This window comes from Bombyx mori, chromosome 8 (assembly GCF_030269925.1).
Source record: "Bombyx mori chromosome 8, ASM3026992v2".
Taxonomy (NCBI): domain Eukaryota; kingdom Metazoa; phylum Arthropoda; class Insecta; order Lepidoptera; family Bombycidae; genus Bombyx; species Bombyx mori.
This window is the reverse complement of record NC_085114.1, coordinates 2,851,976-2,867,434: the sequence shown is the minus strand read 5'-3', so window position 1 is coordinate 2,867,434 and position 15,459 is coordinate 2,851,976. Positions and strand designations below refer to the sequence as shown.

The following is a 15,459-nucleotide window of genomic DNA, read 5'->3' as shown; positions in this document are numbered from 1 at the left end:
CAAGCCACTACCTACCGTTAAACGCGGCATCTTGGATATCCCAATAAATATATTTACTGAATGTAAATACCTGGTGAATAGCAAGAAATGTACAGCGTTGAAAAGCTTATGGCCATTGCTTTTTTTCCATTGCGTATTACTAAAATAAGACGTGATGTTAATGACCTTCATTCAAAAACATGAATAAAAATGAACCAAATCTAAACAAACCTTCTTATCTTATCAAGCTTCACAAATACATTTTCATTTACCGTTTACCACCACTTTCACAGTTTTTGTTTGTTCTCACTCTGCGAGGGGTCTCCTTGGTATTATAAAGTTAGTCCAATCTATGGAATGTAGGTAAAGCTACAGTTTTCTTAACCCGCATCGCCGCCAATTGTAGTTGTTCCAGATTGTTCCAATTATTTGGGATATACAATATATTTTTTAGTAATTGTAGTAACATCTATTATTATACACAATCTCAGTTTTTTTCTTAGTATTACTTGTGAATGAAGCAATCAAGGAAGAAAGAACCGGAACTGTATAGAAATATAAAATTGCAGTCGAGAATTTTGGTAGACTTACAAAATTTTTGACGGAATTACATTGGATAAAATAGCAATCTTTACACTTAATCTATATATATAAAAGAAAGTCGTGTTAGATAAACTATTTATAACTCAAGAACGTCTGAACTGATTTGGCTGAAAATTGGTGGGGAGGTAGCGTAGAACCAGGAGAAGGACATAAGATAGGATTTTTATCACATTCCCATGTGACGTGACATAAAACGTGGTATAACAAAACGCAACTGATATGGAATAACAAAACGCAACTGGCAGATAAACGTAATGTAGTCTATGGTTAATTATAGTAGAATTTTGAAGTTGACCGGTTGATGTGTTCGTTCCGAGTTTCGATTAGATTATTGTGCCGAGATTGGTAATCATTAAGAAAGCCATGGCGCGACCAACAGGCTCAAATCTTTCCCGACGAAGCCGTAATGCAACTAGGATTCGAAACATTACGAGTGAAAGGACTGAAGAAGAACAAGAAAATATAATAATAATAACAACTAAATTACATGGCCAATAAAGAATCATTAAAATAATTGCTTTTTTAATTTACATTAATTATTCAAATAAAAAATTGACACTTATAAAATCAAAAGTCTGCTAATTTATTGCCTCTAAGGCGGAACAATGTTCGCCGGGTCCGCTAATATGTTATAAATTTTCTTGATTTCAGTTGAAAATTTTTCTGTAACCTCAAAGTGAAGATGTGAGTGGGAACTCATACTCATGGGAGAGTGAACGTATGCAAGCTACAAGGCTGAAAATATAGCTTAGTGATTTTTGGAACTGACTGACCGTATGTAATTTTTTGTAATTTGTATAAATGCAAACGTGAAGCAAAAACTTTGTATCCTTTTTACGAAAATTGCGCGCACGGAGGAGCATGAAATTTTCCACACTTATAGAGAATATAGAGAAAAAGTGCACAATGCTGATTTTTTTTTAAAATAATGCATAAAAGATACATTAAATCAATAAAGAAAACATTACACACACTACATACCATGTATTTGACGCACACACGCATGCATACTATTTTATTTGTTCTCGACGTCTGTGGTCAAATTGAGAATACATAGATTAAATATTGTTTGTCTTTATCAATATTTTTTTATAGAGTAGCCTTGGCGAAATTCGTTGAATTATAGAAGTATAAAATACAATCATAATAGTGTACAAAATTAGAATTCCAATTAATTATAGTTGAATTTCGACTACTGCGGGACCTCTAGTTTTGACAAATTCGCTAGGGAGATTCAGACATCTGTCAAATTATCTTGTGTTCTATATGTCAAATTATCTTGTGCTACCATACTCAGTTAGCGGTCTACCTAAGAATTATCAGAGCCCGGAAATACACAACAATGATCTCGAGACGTTAAATCCTAACGCTATCCCTTTGCAGGAATGTTTGCTTCTTTGCTTATATGTTATAATGTTACTTATGGCGACGCTTGCAGCTGATAGTAAGTATTGTACTTTTTGACGAAGCATGTTGCTGATAACTCTATTTCTGTAATCTGACGAAGCATGTTGCGGATAATAACAGGTACTTTTAGGTTAGGAATCTTGTGTTCTTTTTTTTAATAATAAATCTATTAGAATCAATGCAATTAAGACTGACTCATGTCTTGTTATGAGTGATGGACGGAATTCGTTTTAATGATGTGTATAGTATATACTATCTTAGAAAAATAGGTAAAAATCCGACAGAACTAAATAAGATTACTACTTACTATGATTATTACTATGATTACTATTTAAAATACTTACTTATACTATAAATAAATTCAAGCATCCGTTACAGTATAAGAAGCCGTAAAAGTGTTAATTGTTGGCAGTTTCTTTTCTTATTAAAATAAACTTAGCTTGGTAGCCGCCGTTAACTTGGCTACTGACTTTGGCAACTATCCAGCTCAGATGAATGGCCCGTTCTACGTTCAAGTGTTCACTTTGATCGGCTTAATACTGTTTTGATGGTAAGTTTCACGTTTTCAAAACTTTGTTTGTTTTGTTTTATTTCGATAGTTGTGGAGGAGTTCGCGAGAGTACTTTTTCGTTCTAAATCTTACTTTAAATAAACATTTGTATAATAATATATAGAACTACATATTTTAGTGTCCCACTGTAATTTATGAATGATGCCACGAGTATATGAATGCGAAATAGGTATTTGACAAATTCGTGAACAATATACTCGTAAATAATGTAATAATTAATGTTATTTATCGTCAAGTAATAATAAACGCTCTGTAGCCTACCTACCACTCTCTAAGTCAATTTTATTTAGCATTCGGTTTAGTTTTAAGTCTCATTATTTTTAACCCAACCTTTAAATCGAAAAGAAATACTACTTCGCCGTTGAAATAGGCAGGGCGTACATAGCCGCGCGGACTCACAAGACTTCCTACTAACCAATTAAAAATTGTGGTAGGACCTCTTGTCAGTCCGCACGGGTAGGTACGACCACCCCGCCTATTTATGCCGTGAAGCAGTAATGCGTTTCGATTTGAAGGGTGCAGCAGCCGTTGTTACTATACTGAGATCTTAGAACTTATATCTCAAGGTGAGTGGCGCATTTACGTTGTAGAGGTCTATGGGTTCCAGTAACCACTTAACACCAGGTGGGCTGCGAGCTCGTCCACCCATCTAGCAATAAAAAAAGGGGCCTAAGAAGACCACGAGTAAGTGGTTCTACACTCTTCTTATGAAAGAGTAGATGTGAGAGTGACTGCACTTTGTCATCTACACTGATGATTCTGTCCTGCAGGTCCAAGTTGATGGCGCCGTCTGTGTCGGGATTCAGTAAGTTCGCGGACTGATCGAGCCAGTAGTCGTAGCGTTGACGAATGTGTCTGTTTCCTCAGGGTAAGGGCATAGATGTACTCCATAACGGTCAGCTTACCAGTTTGCCTAGAGTGAGTCAGTCTTATTCGTAGCTTGGAGACGGGTGTTGGTCGGTTCAACTCCGATTAACCCAACGTACTGACCCAAAATAAAATGAATTCAAACATTATTCAATATTCAAATTTTGTGAATAATAATGGAATTGTATAACTGAAAAGTCGGGTCTTAATCGTCTTTTCCTTTTGAGTATACAATTTTCAAACTGTTTTCCGAGTCATCGTGACCGCAAAAACTGTTATGTAAATGAATTATCATTGAAACAAAATTCATTTGTAAACTACGCATGGAGCCCGTAAACATAACAAAAGAGAATGCTGGAAACCTTTGACCACATTGAGGCATGAGGTGGAATTCCGAATTTTATTGTACGGGTAAGCCTCAAAACTTCACATCCTTAACACTTTAACCTAAATTATGAGACTGAACAATCAGGTGGCAACACGGGATCGCTCGACACGAGTAGACTAGCCGTCCTATCCTTTTTTTTTTGTTTTTTTTTTTTTTTGCACCCCTCATCACAGGGCGTTGCGTCTTACCTCCGACGTTATGTCGGAGTCTGTTTTACATTTCTCCTTTCATATCAATTCACCCTGTTTTCTTTTCACACTCACTATCATCCTCATTCATTCATTCATCGTCTTTCATTCTATCTCTTTTTCTCCATATCAGGAGTTGGGAAAGGTTTTCTTTTATTTACATCTCTAATACTTATTTCTATATTCACAATACTTATTTTCCTATTATTTATCTATTTTAAAACTAAGTTACTAACATATATGTTCACCATATATATCTTAACTTACCTTATTTATCTATTTCTATTTATCACCTTCTTTGCCACATTTTTACAAAATTCTAAAAACTTATCTCTAATGTACTTATTTTCTACTATTTTACAAATATTTTCTACTTTAATTTCATAATCTATGAGATTTTCTGTATCATACCTTTCTCTACCAAAGACAGGACATTCTATTATTATGTGCTCTACAGTTTCCGGTTTTTCCGGCTCGCAGATACACGATGGGTTCTCCTTACATTTGAAGCGGTTCAAATATGCGGAAAACCCACCGTGCCCTGTCATTACCTGAGTTAAAATACCGTTTGGCTTTACGTGCCGGACTATACTGTAGGCCTTTATCGCGTCTGGGAAGAAAAGCTTCGTAGTTGCTGCGGTTTCACCATCACTGTACCTTTTGTTCCATACCTCAAGCGACCCCAAACGGATCTGTCGCCTGACGCATGAGACAGGGCACAGGTCATAATCTGGCTTGGTCTTCAGCTTCAGAGCGGCCTCTTTTGCGAGCTGGTCAGCTCTCTCATTCCCCTCTAGGCCCGCGTGAGCTTTAATCCAGAAGAGTGTAACGCGTTTATTCCTGCGCTTGCACTCTTCTAGATTACGACGGATTTCGACCACTAAGGGATGGAGAGAGCGATTATTTGTAACGGCTTCTAGTGACGACCTTGAGTCACTGTAGATTCCGAAGCTGTCTTTTGGGTGCTTTATGATCTCCCTAGTGCTCCTACATATAGCCAACAGTTCCGCCTGGAAGACCGTACAGTACGACGACAGCTTCAATTTCTTGCACTTGGTCTCGACCTCATTGCTCCAGAAAGACAATGAGGCCCCGACCTTGCCATCAATTTTGCTGCCATCGGTGTATATGCGTACTGTTTGCGTACTATGGGTGTCTACCTGTTCACGGTCCTCCAAGCATATGAACTGCAGATCTATGTGTTTTGCTGGGTGGGGAATATCTGCGAATTTGGTCATGCGCTCCATCTCCCCGTCTCCTGTCGCCAGCTGGCCCACTCCCCTCTTTGCCTCATACAGGGCTGCTGCCTCATGTATTCTGAGGTCCAGGGGGAGTAGTCCTGCCAGCACCAGTGCCGAGTTGAGGGAGGTGGTGCGGTAGGACTTGCACAATTTTTGGGCAAATCCTCTTTGAACCGCATTCAGCAGCTTTTGCACTCCCAGTTTGTTAGCTGACGAAGCCCAAGCACTAGAGGCGTACATGATGACTGGCTCAACCACAGCAACGTAGATCGTCCTAATGACGTCTGGATGTAAGCCCCAACTTATTTTGGCGGCCCTAGACAGCTGCTTATAAAGATTCAAAGCCTTTTTACAAATGTTCGCTACGTGGCTGTTGAATGTCAGCTTGCTGTCTATGATTAACCCCAGCACTTTGATTTCTTTTGACATGCGTACGCCGACCCCGCCCATGCTCAGGACTGGGGTATCGTACTTAAGCTTACGCGTAAGAACCATTGCGTACGTCTTGTGTGGTGCGAAAGTCAGCTTATTTCTGATTCCCCAATCCCGAACATAGGTGAGGGCGGCATTCGCCTGTCTTTGAATCTCCAGTGCAGAGTCCGCGTCAAAAACCAGGACCACATCATCCGCGAATGCTTGGCAATAGTCGCCCCTTTTTTTCAACTCCTTGAGAAGCGGATCAAGTAGCAGGTTCCAAAGGATTGGCCCTCCTATCGAGCCCTGCACACATCCTTTTGTTGTAGACTTCGTTACCTCTTCACCTGCGTAACGCACTCTTACCGATCGGTCGCTGAGGTAACTGTCCATCACTCTTCTGATGTTTATCGGGCACCTTTCCTCTGCCAGTCTGGTTCTGACCGCGGGCCACCAAGCGCTATCAAAGGCTCCCTCTATGTCTAACGATACCATGGTGATGAGTTTTTTCTGCTTCAGCTTTTCGCGTATGCATCGTATTAGATCATAGAGAGAGTCCTCGGTGCTCCTTTGGGGCATAAAGCCATACTGGCGAGTACTCATCCGTGGAAGAACGTGCCACTTGATCCGGTTCACCATCATTTTCTCTAAGATCTTCCCCATCACAGGCAGCAAACCTATTGGTCGATAGGACTTGGCTTCCGTGTAGTTTTCTTTGTCCGGTTTCCTTAATACCACTACGATTGCCTCCTTCCATATCTTCGGAAAATATCCGAGCTCCAGACATTTATTTGCCAGTGACAGGAAAACTCTAGGGTTCGTACTTATTGCCTGCCTACAGATATCTGACGTCAGTCCATCGATTCCTGGAGCCTTCTTAGGGTTGAACGTGCTCACTGCGAATTTGAGCTCTTCGGGGGTAAATGGTGGGTCATGATAACTATCATCACCCGAGCCATTTACCTTTTCAGCTTCTTTCCTGATTCGCTTGTGTTCCTTATTATCTTCACCCTTCTTATCTTCTGGATAAAAAGTGTCTGCCAGTAGTTCTGCAGACTCCCTGGGCCCCAATAATACTCCCTCCCTGACGAGTGGCAGGTCTTCATGCCTCTTTGTTGTCCTGCCTATGACTCTATAAATAGATTCCCATAATCCCTCCCTATCCTGTTTACCACAGAACTCCTTCCAGCTTGATGTTTGTGCGTTTTTTGCTTCCAACTCATACTTCTCTTTCGCTTTCAGGTACTCTTCCACGACCATTGATCTTCGGACTGGCGCTGCGCATCGGATCCTGCGTTTCCTGGTGATGACATCCTTCTTCAGCATGGCGAGTTCATCCGACATCCATGGCAGGGTAAGTTTGTTTTCTGTTTTCTTTTTCGGTATAGTACTATTGCATGTTTTTGTTATTATATTTATATATGTTTCTACTATGTATTCTAATTTATCTTTAGCATCTATGTTTTCAATATTTGCTGTATTTATGTTATTTTCCGCTAGAAACTGGGCCAGTTTCTCATGAAATTGACTCCAGTTTGCTTTCTTGCTGTTATACCTTCTTGTAGTTCTACTTATATTAGTTCCCTTTGATTTTAATAGCCTCACCGTCCTATCCTTTAGGCTACCTACTTTAAAGTAAAGCTGTAAAGAATTAGGCGTTGTTTAATCTAGGAGTCTTATGAACACTGCTACTATAAATAAGATTGAGCTACTGCAATTTTGACCCTTATCCTGTACAGCATAAGTCCGTTGTTGGTCAACGTCGGTTGACCAGTAATCAGTAGCCGCAGGTTATTCCGAGAGAGCCAGGGAAACGTCCACAATTTATTTTCCCGCGTTCGTTGACATTAGTGAGGACGTATGGGGTCATTGGGCTATTGCTTTGTGAGAGGAGGCAGCGTTTAGCGTTAATATATCTGGACATTAGTAATGAAATTCGAGATAAATAATAATAATATCATTTTCGTTTTAAATGTTATTTTGATTATTATTTTTACTGGCGTCTACCTGATAATAAATTAATAAAGGAACACTGTAAGAGTAAGATGTGAGATTAAAGCAATTGTCTTTAAAATTGTTCGTGAACATATGATAAGTACATACAGTACCTGGCCAAATATAGTGTGCATCGAAGTTTGGAAAGAGACAGAGATAACGCTCTACAAATCAGTGGATTGTCTCTTTCCAAAGATCGATGTACATTATTTATCGTTAGGTCTTTTTGATTTTACTTCATCATATTCGCTTCACATGATACGAATTATATTTTTCTACGATTTAAAGTAGATATTAAAAAAAAATATACAAACCGGCTTTATCTGTTTTCAGTGATATCCATTCGTGGTGGCTCACGATACAGCGGACGTTGCTTCTTGAACTAAATTCTACCTTGAGTATTACTGTCTCTAAGGCGTTATAAGTATGAGTAGCTCTAGTGAGTGAGCTAATTCGACAATGCTTATAAATACGACTAGATACATTTTAAAATTAAATTGTTCGGTAATATAGTGGTCAGTTTCCCCGCCCCATAGACACAGCCCACTGAGTTTCTCGCCGGATATTCTCAGTGGTTCGCGTTTCCGATACGGTGGTAAATTCTGCGAAGCACTCCTCTTGCTAGGGTCAGTGTTAGCATCACTCCGGTTTGAGCCCCCTGAGCTCACCTACTAGTTAAGGTTACGCTGAAATAGCCTCTCAAGGCTATCAGCTTAGGCAGGGCAAAAAAAGTTAAATTAAATGACCAAAAATTATATTTCGATTTAAATATAACATGACAAAATAAGTCCGCTGTTTCATCGCTTCCAAGTTTCAGCCATTGCCATTTTTCAAGTCTGTCACAGCTAGGGGAGAAATGTATAAAAACGTATTGCCTATTTCTTAGGGAAGGCGGCGCTCAGGGAAGAACTTGTTTCATTCTCTTGTCATTTTCAATTTCGGTTCATTTTGTTTACTCGTTTCGTATCAGCGATTTATTTTTCTGCAGCAGCCTTCGTAAAAATAATAGGATGTCTTCGGCATCGCAATGTTTCGAGGGATATTGTGATTCTGCTAAAGTTTTACAATACAATTTTGCATCGCTTCAAAATATGTATCGCTGTTTTTTTTTAAATTCTTATATGAGTGGACGAGCTCACAGCCCACCTGGTGCTAAGTGGTTACTGGAGCCCCTAGACATCTACAACATAAATGCGCCATCCACCTTAAGATATAAGTTCTAAGGTCTCAGTATAGTTACAACGGCTGCCCCACCCTTCAAACCGAAACGCATTACTGCTTCACGGCAGAAATAGGCAGGGCTGTGATACCTACCCGTGCGGACTTACAAAAGGTCCTACCACTAGTAAGTGTTTATTCATTGTAACGTGAAATATTGTATAAAAAGCAAAATTGTGTACTAAGAAAAACTTAATTCAAATATGAGGTTTTTTCTAGCGCACCGCAAATAGGCATTTATAGAGAAATAAGATATGAAAGGGTTTAAATTTTTCGATTTGTTATTGACGGAAAATACTTAAAAAATATTGATTTTATCATTTTGTCTGTAAGTGAAATGTGAAACAAATATATACAGGCTACATCTGTTTCGCTCCTTGACGATGTAAAGGGCTGAAGATAGTTTTGTTTTAGTTTCAAACCCGCAAAATTATAATTTATGTAATTAGTGGTGGTAGGAGCTTTTGTGAGTCCGCACGGGTAGGTATCACCACCCCGCTTGTTTCTGCCGTGAAGCAGTGCGTTTCGGTTTGAAGGGTGGGGCAGCCGTTGTACCTACACTGAGACCTTAGAACTTAAATCTCAAGGTGGGTGGCGCATTTTACGTTGTAGATGTATTTAGGCTCCAGTAACTACTTAACACCAGGTGGGCTGTGAGCTCGTCCACCCATTTACGAATACGAATCGATTGAACAGTGGAAGAGCCCTCGTAATTGCACAGGGATCTTAAGAAGATGAGAAGGCTCAACTTTGGTCTTGTGAGTCGTTTTATCGGTAGGAATTAAGAGCTCATTTTTTCCCTATCTATGCTGATAGCCTTGAAAGGCTATTTCAGCTTCGCCCTAAAATGTAGGTGAGCTCAGGGGCCTCAAACCGGAGTGTTGCTAACACTGGCCTTAGCAAGAGCAATGCTTCGCAGAATCTACCACCGGCTCGGAAGCGCGACCCACTGAGAAGATTTGGCGAGAAACTTAGTGGGCAGGAGCTCATAATGATGGTATATATAGCCGCATCGGACATATGAAGAACGGAGTATACTCGTATATAATGTAAAAAGATATAGGTATGTATCTAGCAATCTCAACGTAACCATATACTACCCTAATTTGGCTCAGAAATTAGATTAGAGAAAGACCAATATTAATTGTTTTCATTGCGTGTCGAAAGTTAAATAAAAGATAAGTTTCTGATATAATTTAAATATTTATTTTGTAATGTCACTTGGAACAACATAAGAGCAGGCGTCGGCGTCACTCCGGACTCAAAAGCGATGCCGGCGCGGCTTCATTCTACGCTTACGCGTTAAAAAAACAACTTTAACATCACCTACGTAATATACACTTTAGATTATTTACAATTTTCCGCTAAACGTATTTACACTAATTAGTATGTATGATATACATAAGCAAAGTATTGTACAACAAGAATTAATAGTCCACCGAGTATCGGATTAGGTGTAAATGTAATAGAGGCAACGCTGTTAGAATTTTTTGTTGCGTCCCCTCCTGTGAGTTCCGAAAAGGATTCGAGCGAAGGCTTGACGGAAATCCGGACTGAATATCGTGTATATAACCGGGTTCAGGGTCGAGTTGAAATAGCCGAGCCACAAGAAGAAACTGGCCAAGTAATCGCTGATCACGCACGTTTGGCAGATTGGCATCACCAGCGCCATGATGAAGAACGGAAGCCAGCAGAACACAAACGCTCCCGTTATGATTGCAAGGGTCTTCGCTGCTTTCCTCTCCCTCTTCGCTTCGAGAGACTCCTTCTTTTCACGATGAGTCGGAGCTGAAACGATCGCCTTTTCTGGTTTCGAGCCATTTGTGACCGTCGAGGAAGACTTTTCTGGGGAAACAGATTGCATTTTCTCGTTTACGGTAAACGCAGTGGTCCTTGGCTCTTCATCTAGTGTATCAACCGTCGAAGTGCTTTGACCCTCGGTCAGTAATAACGCAGCTGCTAAAGTTTCGACACGAGTGCGCTGATTGCATTTCTTCAAGTTCAGGAATCTTTTCTTAACGAACCGCCGGTCTCGCGCCGACTGGATTGGGCGTCCTGATGGTGGAGCACCGTCAGCTGAAGTGGGTCGAGGGGGAGGAGGTTCGCGTCTTCTCCTTATACGTCGTCTTGCAGTTTGAAATATCTTCCAGTAGAGAATCAGAATTACAGCAAGAGGTACATAGAATGTGGAGCAAGTGGCGAAGATCTGATATGCCAAGTCTTGACTAACAAGGCACTTTTGCTGTTGCGTGATCCTGGCCAGGTAGTCAGGGTCCTTCCAGCCCAGCTGCGGTGCCAGAGAGACGACGAGAGCAGCACCCCACACCAGGACAATCATGGTGAAGATCCGTTTCTCGTTACGTATATGGATGTAGTCAACATCGGTCACGGCCCAATACCTGAAATAAGTTTCGTGAATAATATACTGTGCCAGTAAATGGTGTCTTCGGTTCTAGAATAATTTATCCAAGATTAGGTGTCGTCTCGAGGTCTCGGATAACTCGATAATAATTCTAGAAATCTGGGAATATGTCAATAAGCGATTATTTAGGTCAAGTATACCTCGCCCCTCTGGATGTATTAATACCCAGTGACAGGAAAATGGGAAAAATATGGCATACATTATTAAGAGTAATATACAGGTTTTATTGGCGCAGTGGGACTTTATCTCCCTTCGGGATGTTTATCGCTGTAACAGACGGGTAAGTTTATTTTTCTTTTGAAACATTTGATTCGTCTAATGAATATTCGATTGCAGCGTTATTGCGATGTTTTGGATTTGAGTTCGCATTTGTGCCGTGATGAGGCTTAGAATTTTATTTGGGTCAACGGATCTGGCAGACTGCTGTATTGTGTGCATTCAAGTGTGCCAAATTGTCCAAGCTATATTTAAACTTGATTTAATTTTATCGTTTAAGATAATAATATCCATTTTTTGGCTAAATATTGCTGGATATCCATGAATTAAGCGTTTACAAAATTAAAATTTTTAATTGATTTTAATGAGTCGTCTGTAAATGTGACGTTGTTGAGAGGAATTGGTATTTCTTTAAAATAAAATAAAAAACGAGAGGTGAAAACCACAAGAAAAATTTTTTTTACTAGAAAACTGACCGAAAAGAAAGGAGATCCTAATTGTGCAGTGATGCGAATTCTTCTTCTTTACTCTTAACAGAGTGGTCGTGATCCTTACGTATCTTTGGAGAGGGTAGACTTGACGTTTGTTACTAGACTCATTTCTGCCTACTCCAAGCCATTCTGTTGCACTAACTAAGGAACCTTCCACTGCAGTCCTGATTTGGACAGTCTACCGCATATGATGTGGTGATTTGAATGGCACATTACAAAGAAAGTTTGCTGCATAAAAGAGTGACGGGCGATCTAATGCTCAGTTATATGAACAAGAATGAATAAATATGCTCCCGGTTTAAGCCCCGTGAGCCCACCTACACGTCAAGGAGAAGCTGAAATAGCCTCTCAAGGCTATCAGCATAGGTAGGAAAAAAAAGAATAAATAAGTATAATGTAGTATGTGTTCTTGGGTACATACATTTTCTAACTGATGTTTTATGTAATATCTTTGTGACGTATTAATTAGCATAGTGTTATAATTTCTATTATGAAATCCTATCATTCTAGTACCAATAGTTGTCAGTTTCAACCTTTTAACCGAATTGTTATTTAATGGGCTGAGGATCATGGCTTCAATTTCAACACTCACGTGATGAACAGATTTGTTTTTCTTTGTGTGTGTGCTTAGTATCTTTAATCATATTTACACGGACATAAGTATGTGTTTCTATTTCTTGTTCTTATAGTAAAATTAATTCTGACTGGAAAACAAGTGACGCTATGTGATTCGTCTTCTATCGTTCAGATTTTTAACACTATACCTGTCAGTGGCGATAGCGACCAGGTGCAATATCGATGCGGAACTGCAGAGTACGTCGCTTGAGGTCCACATGTCGCAGAGCTCGGGACCCAGGATCCAACCTTGACTAACCTGAAGAAAATATTACCAGTATAGTTGCCATTTTTTAAATAATAAACTATGTAACTAGTATTTTTTTAAGGCATTTGATTCTGTATACAATATATACTTAGTAGCAATAGTAAAGTGGAGATCAAAAATGTATTTTGAAACTTAAATGTCAAAGTGTAAAGTCGTTTGTAGTTTATCTCATGGCTAGCGACCCGCCCTCACTTCGCTTCGGAAACTGTAATTTATTATTGATTTTTCCACTATTTAATGGATGTTATTATACATATAAATCTTCCTCTTCAATCACTCTATCTATTTAAAAAACCGCATCAAAATCCGTTGCGTAGTTTTAAAGATTTAAGCATACATAGGGACAGACAGATATAGGGACAGAGAAAGCGACTTTGTTTTATACTTATATATATACTAGCGACCCGCCCTCGCTTCGCTTCGGAAACTGTAATTTATTATTGATTTCTCCACCATTTAGTGGGTGTTATTATACATATAAACCTTCCTCTTCAATCACTCTATCTATTAAAAAAACCGCATCAAAATCCGTTGCGTAGTTTTAAAGATTTAAGCATACATAGGGACAGACAGATATAGGGACAGAGAAAGCGACTTTATTTTGTACTATGTAGTGATAAGTTACGGTTTGATATATGAAAGACGCTCATATAAATGAGATATTCGTTTGTTCCTACTCGTGCGGCTTCAAAATGTGCCCCATTTTCCTACATAGATGGGTGAACGAAATCACGGCTATCCTGATTTTAAGTGGCTATCAGAGGTCAATTCCGTCATCCACTTTGAGGCGGCCTATATCGGATATGATCGCTGTCCCGCCCTTAAAACAGTAACACATTACTGATCCCGGCAGAACTAGGCAGGGTGACAGTACCTACTGTTAGACTAAGATACAGTTTCTGTCTTAACAAACTCGTACACTGTCTAATCTATATATATATATATATATATATATACATAAATTGCTGTTCGTTAGTCTCGCTAAAACTCGAGAACGGTTGGACCGTTTTGGCTAATTTTGGTCTTGAATTATTTGTGGAAGTCCAGAGAAGGTTTAAAAGGTAAATAAATTTGAAAATGCTCGAATTTAAAAAAAAATACAATTTGGTTTTTCTTTTATGTGTCCCTCGTCGGACGGATTCCTTTGGTTTGTTTTAATTTTATTTTATACAAAAGTTTAGGTCTTTCATTTATCGATTGAGGCACTACGAAGTCTGTCGGGTCAGCTAGTTAAGATATACACATTTGCTCGGTCATAAAGTTAAATTAAATAGCGGTCAAGTTTCACAGTCGCTGGGCATTTTGAATACGCGACTCCGTAAGCCTTAGCGGGCCATTAACCAATGGCTTTGATGTCCCCCGAAGCGGTCCTTTGTCTGGGAGCGCTAAATGAATGCATTCGTGTCGGTTTTTCCTTCGAAACATTTTTGTTTAATTACGGGCGAAACGTTTTAAACGGGTGTAAAGTTTTTGTTAAGCATTTCCACGATTGGAACCTCGGTTAGATTACGTACAATGTCAAACATCGGAATTGTTCTGTCATCTATATATTAATACGTGAAGCAAAAACTTTGTACCCCTTTTTACGAAAATCGCGTGGACGGAGGAGTATGAAATTTCCCACACTTATAGAAAATATAGAGAAGGGGTGCACAATGCTAATTTATTTTTAAATAATACGTAAAAGATACATTAAATCAATAAAGAAAACGTTATGTATGCTACCATGTATTTGACACACACACGCATGTATGTATGTTCAACAGGTGCACCGCCTCACGGAGCACATTCTTGTGGGGCTTAATCGACCAAAACCGTTATACACGGGAGCTCTCTTCTTCGACGTCGCAAAAGCGTTCGACAAAGTCTGGCACAATGGTTTGATTTTCAAACTATTCAACATGGGCGTGCCGGATAGTCTCGTGCTCATCATACGGGACTTCTTGTCGAACCGCTCTTTTCGATATCGAGTCGAGGGAACCCGCTCCTTCCCACGACCTCTCACAGCTGGAGTCCCGCAAGGCTCTGTCCTCTCACCCCTCCTATTTAGCTTATTCGTCAACGATATTCCCCGGTCGCCGCCGACCCATTTAGCTTTATTCGCCGACGACACGACTGTTTACTATTCTAGTAGAAATAAGTCCCTAATCGCGAAGAAGCTTCAGAGCGCAGCCCTAGCCCTAGGACAGTGGTTCCGAAAATGGCGCATAGACATCAACCCAGCGAAAAGTACTGCGGTGCTATTTCAGAGGGGAAGCTCCACACGGATTTCCTCCCGGATTAGGAGGAGGAATCTCACACCCCCGATTACTCTCTTTAGACAACCCATACCCTGGGCCAGGAAGGTCAAGTACCTGGGCGTTACCCTGGATGCGTCGATGACATTCCGCCCGCATATAAAATCAGTCCGTGACCGTGCCGCGTTTATTCTCGGTAGACTCTACCCCATGATCTGTAAGCGGAGTAAAATGTCCCTTCGGAACAAGGTGACACTTTACAAAACTTGCATAAGGCCCGTCATGACTTACGCGAGTGTGGTGTTCGCTCACGCGGCCCGCACACACATAGACACCCTC

General features: G+C 40.0%; 1 protein-coding gene and 1 long non-coding RNA gene across 3 annotated transcripts in view; both read right to left on the bottom strand.

Annotated features, from left to right (window-relative positions):
• Positions 1–1,030: 1,030 nt before the first annotated feature.
• LOC134199196 (uncharacterized) lies at positions 1,031–1,697 on the bottom strand. Its single transcript, XR_009973582.1, has 2 exons — positions 1,564–1,697; positions 1,031–1,317 (listed from the first exon to the last, which is right to left on the bottom strand). It is a non-coding gene; the product is annotated as an uncharacterized LOC134199196 (long non-coding RNA).
• Positions 1,698–10,054: 8,357 nt separating this feature from the next.
• The window catches only part of LOC101746040 (5-hydroxytryptamine receptor), a 77,151-nt gene continuing 71,746 nt past the window's right edge, over positions 10,055–15,459 (bottom strand). Inside the window, exons 5-6 of one of the 2 annotated variants that reach the window (XM_038012246.2) lie at positions 12,765–12,874; positions 10,055–11,270 (exon numbers count right to left, since the gene is read on the bottom strand). In XM_038012246.2, coding sequence (XP_037868174.1) covers positions 10,352–11,270; positions 12,765–12,874 — 1,029 coding nt within the window. In that variant the 3' untranslated portion in view covers positions 10,055–10,351. The remainder of the gene's footprint in view (positions 11,271–12,764; positions 12,875–15,459) is intronic. The other variant, NM_001309581.1, reaches the window with a different exon arrangement.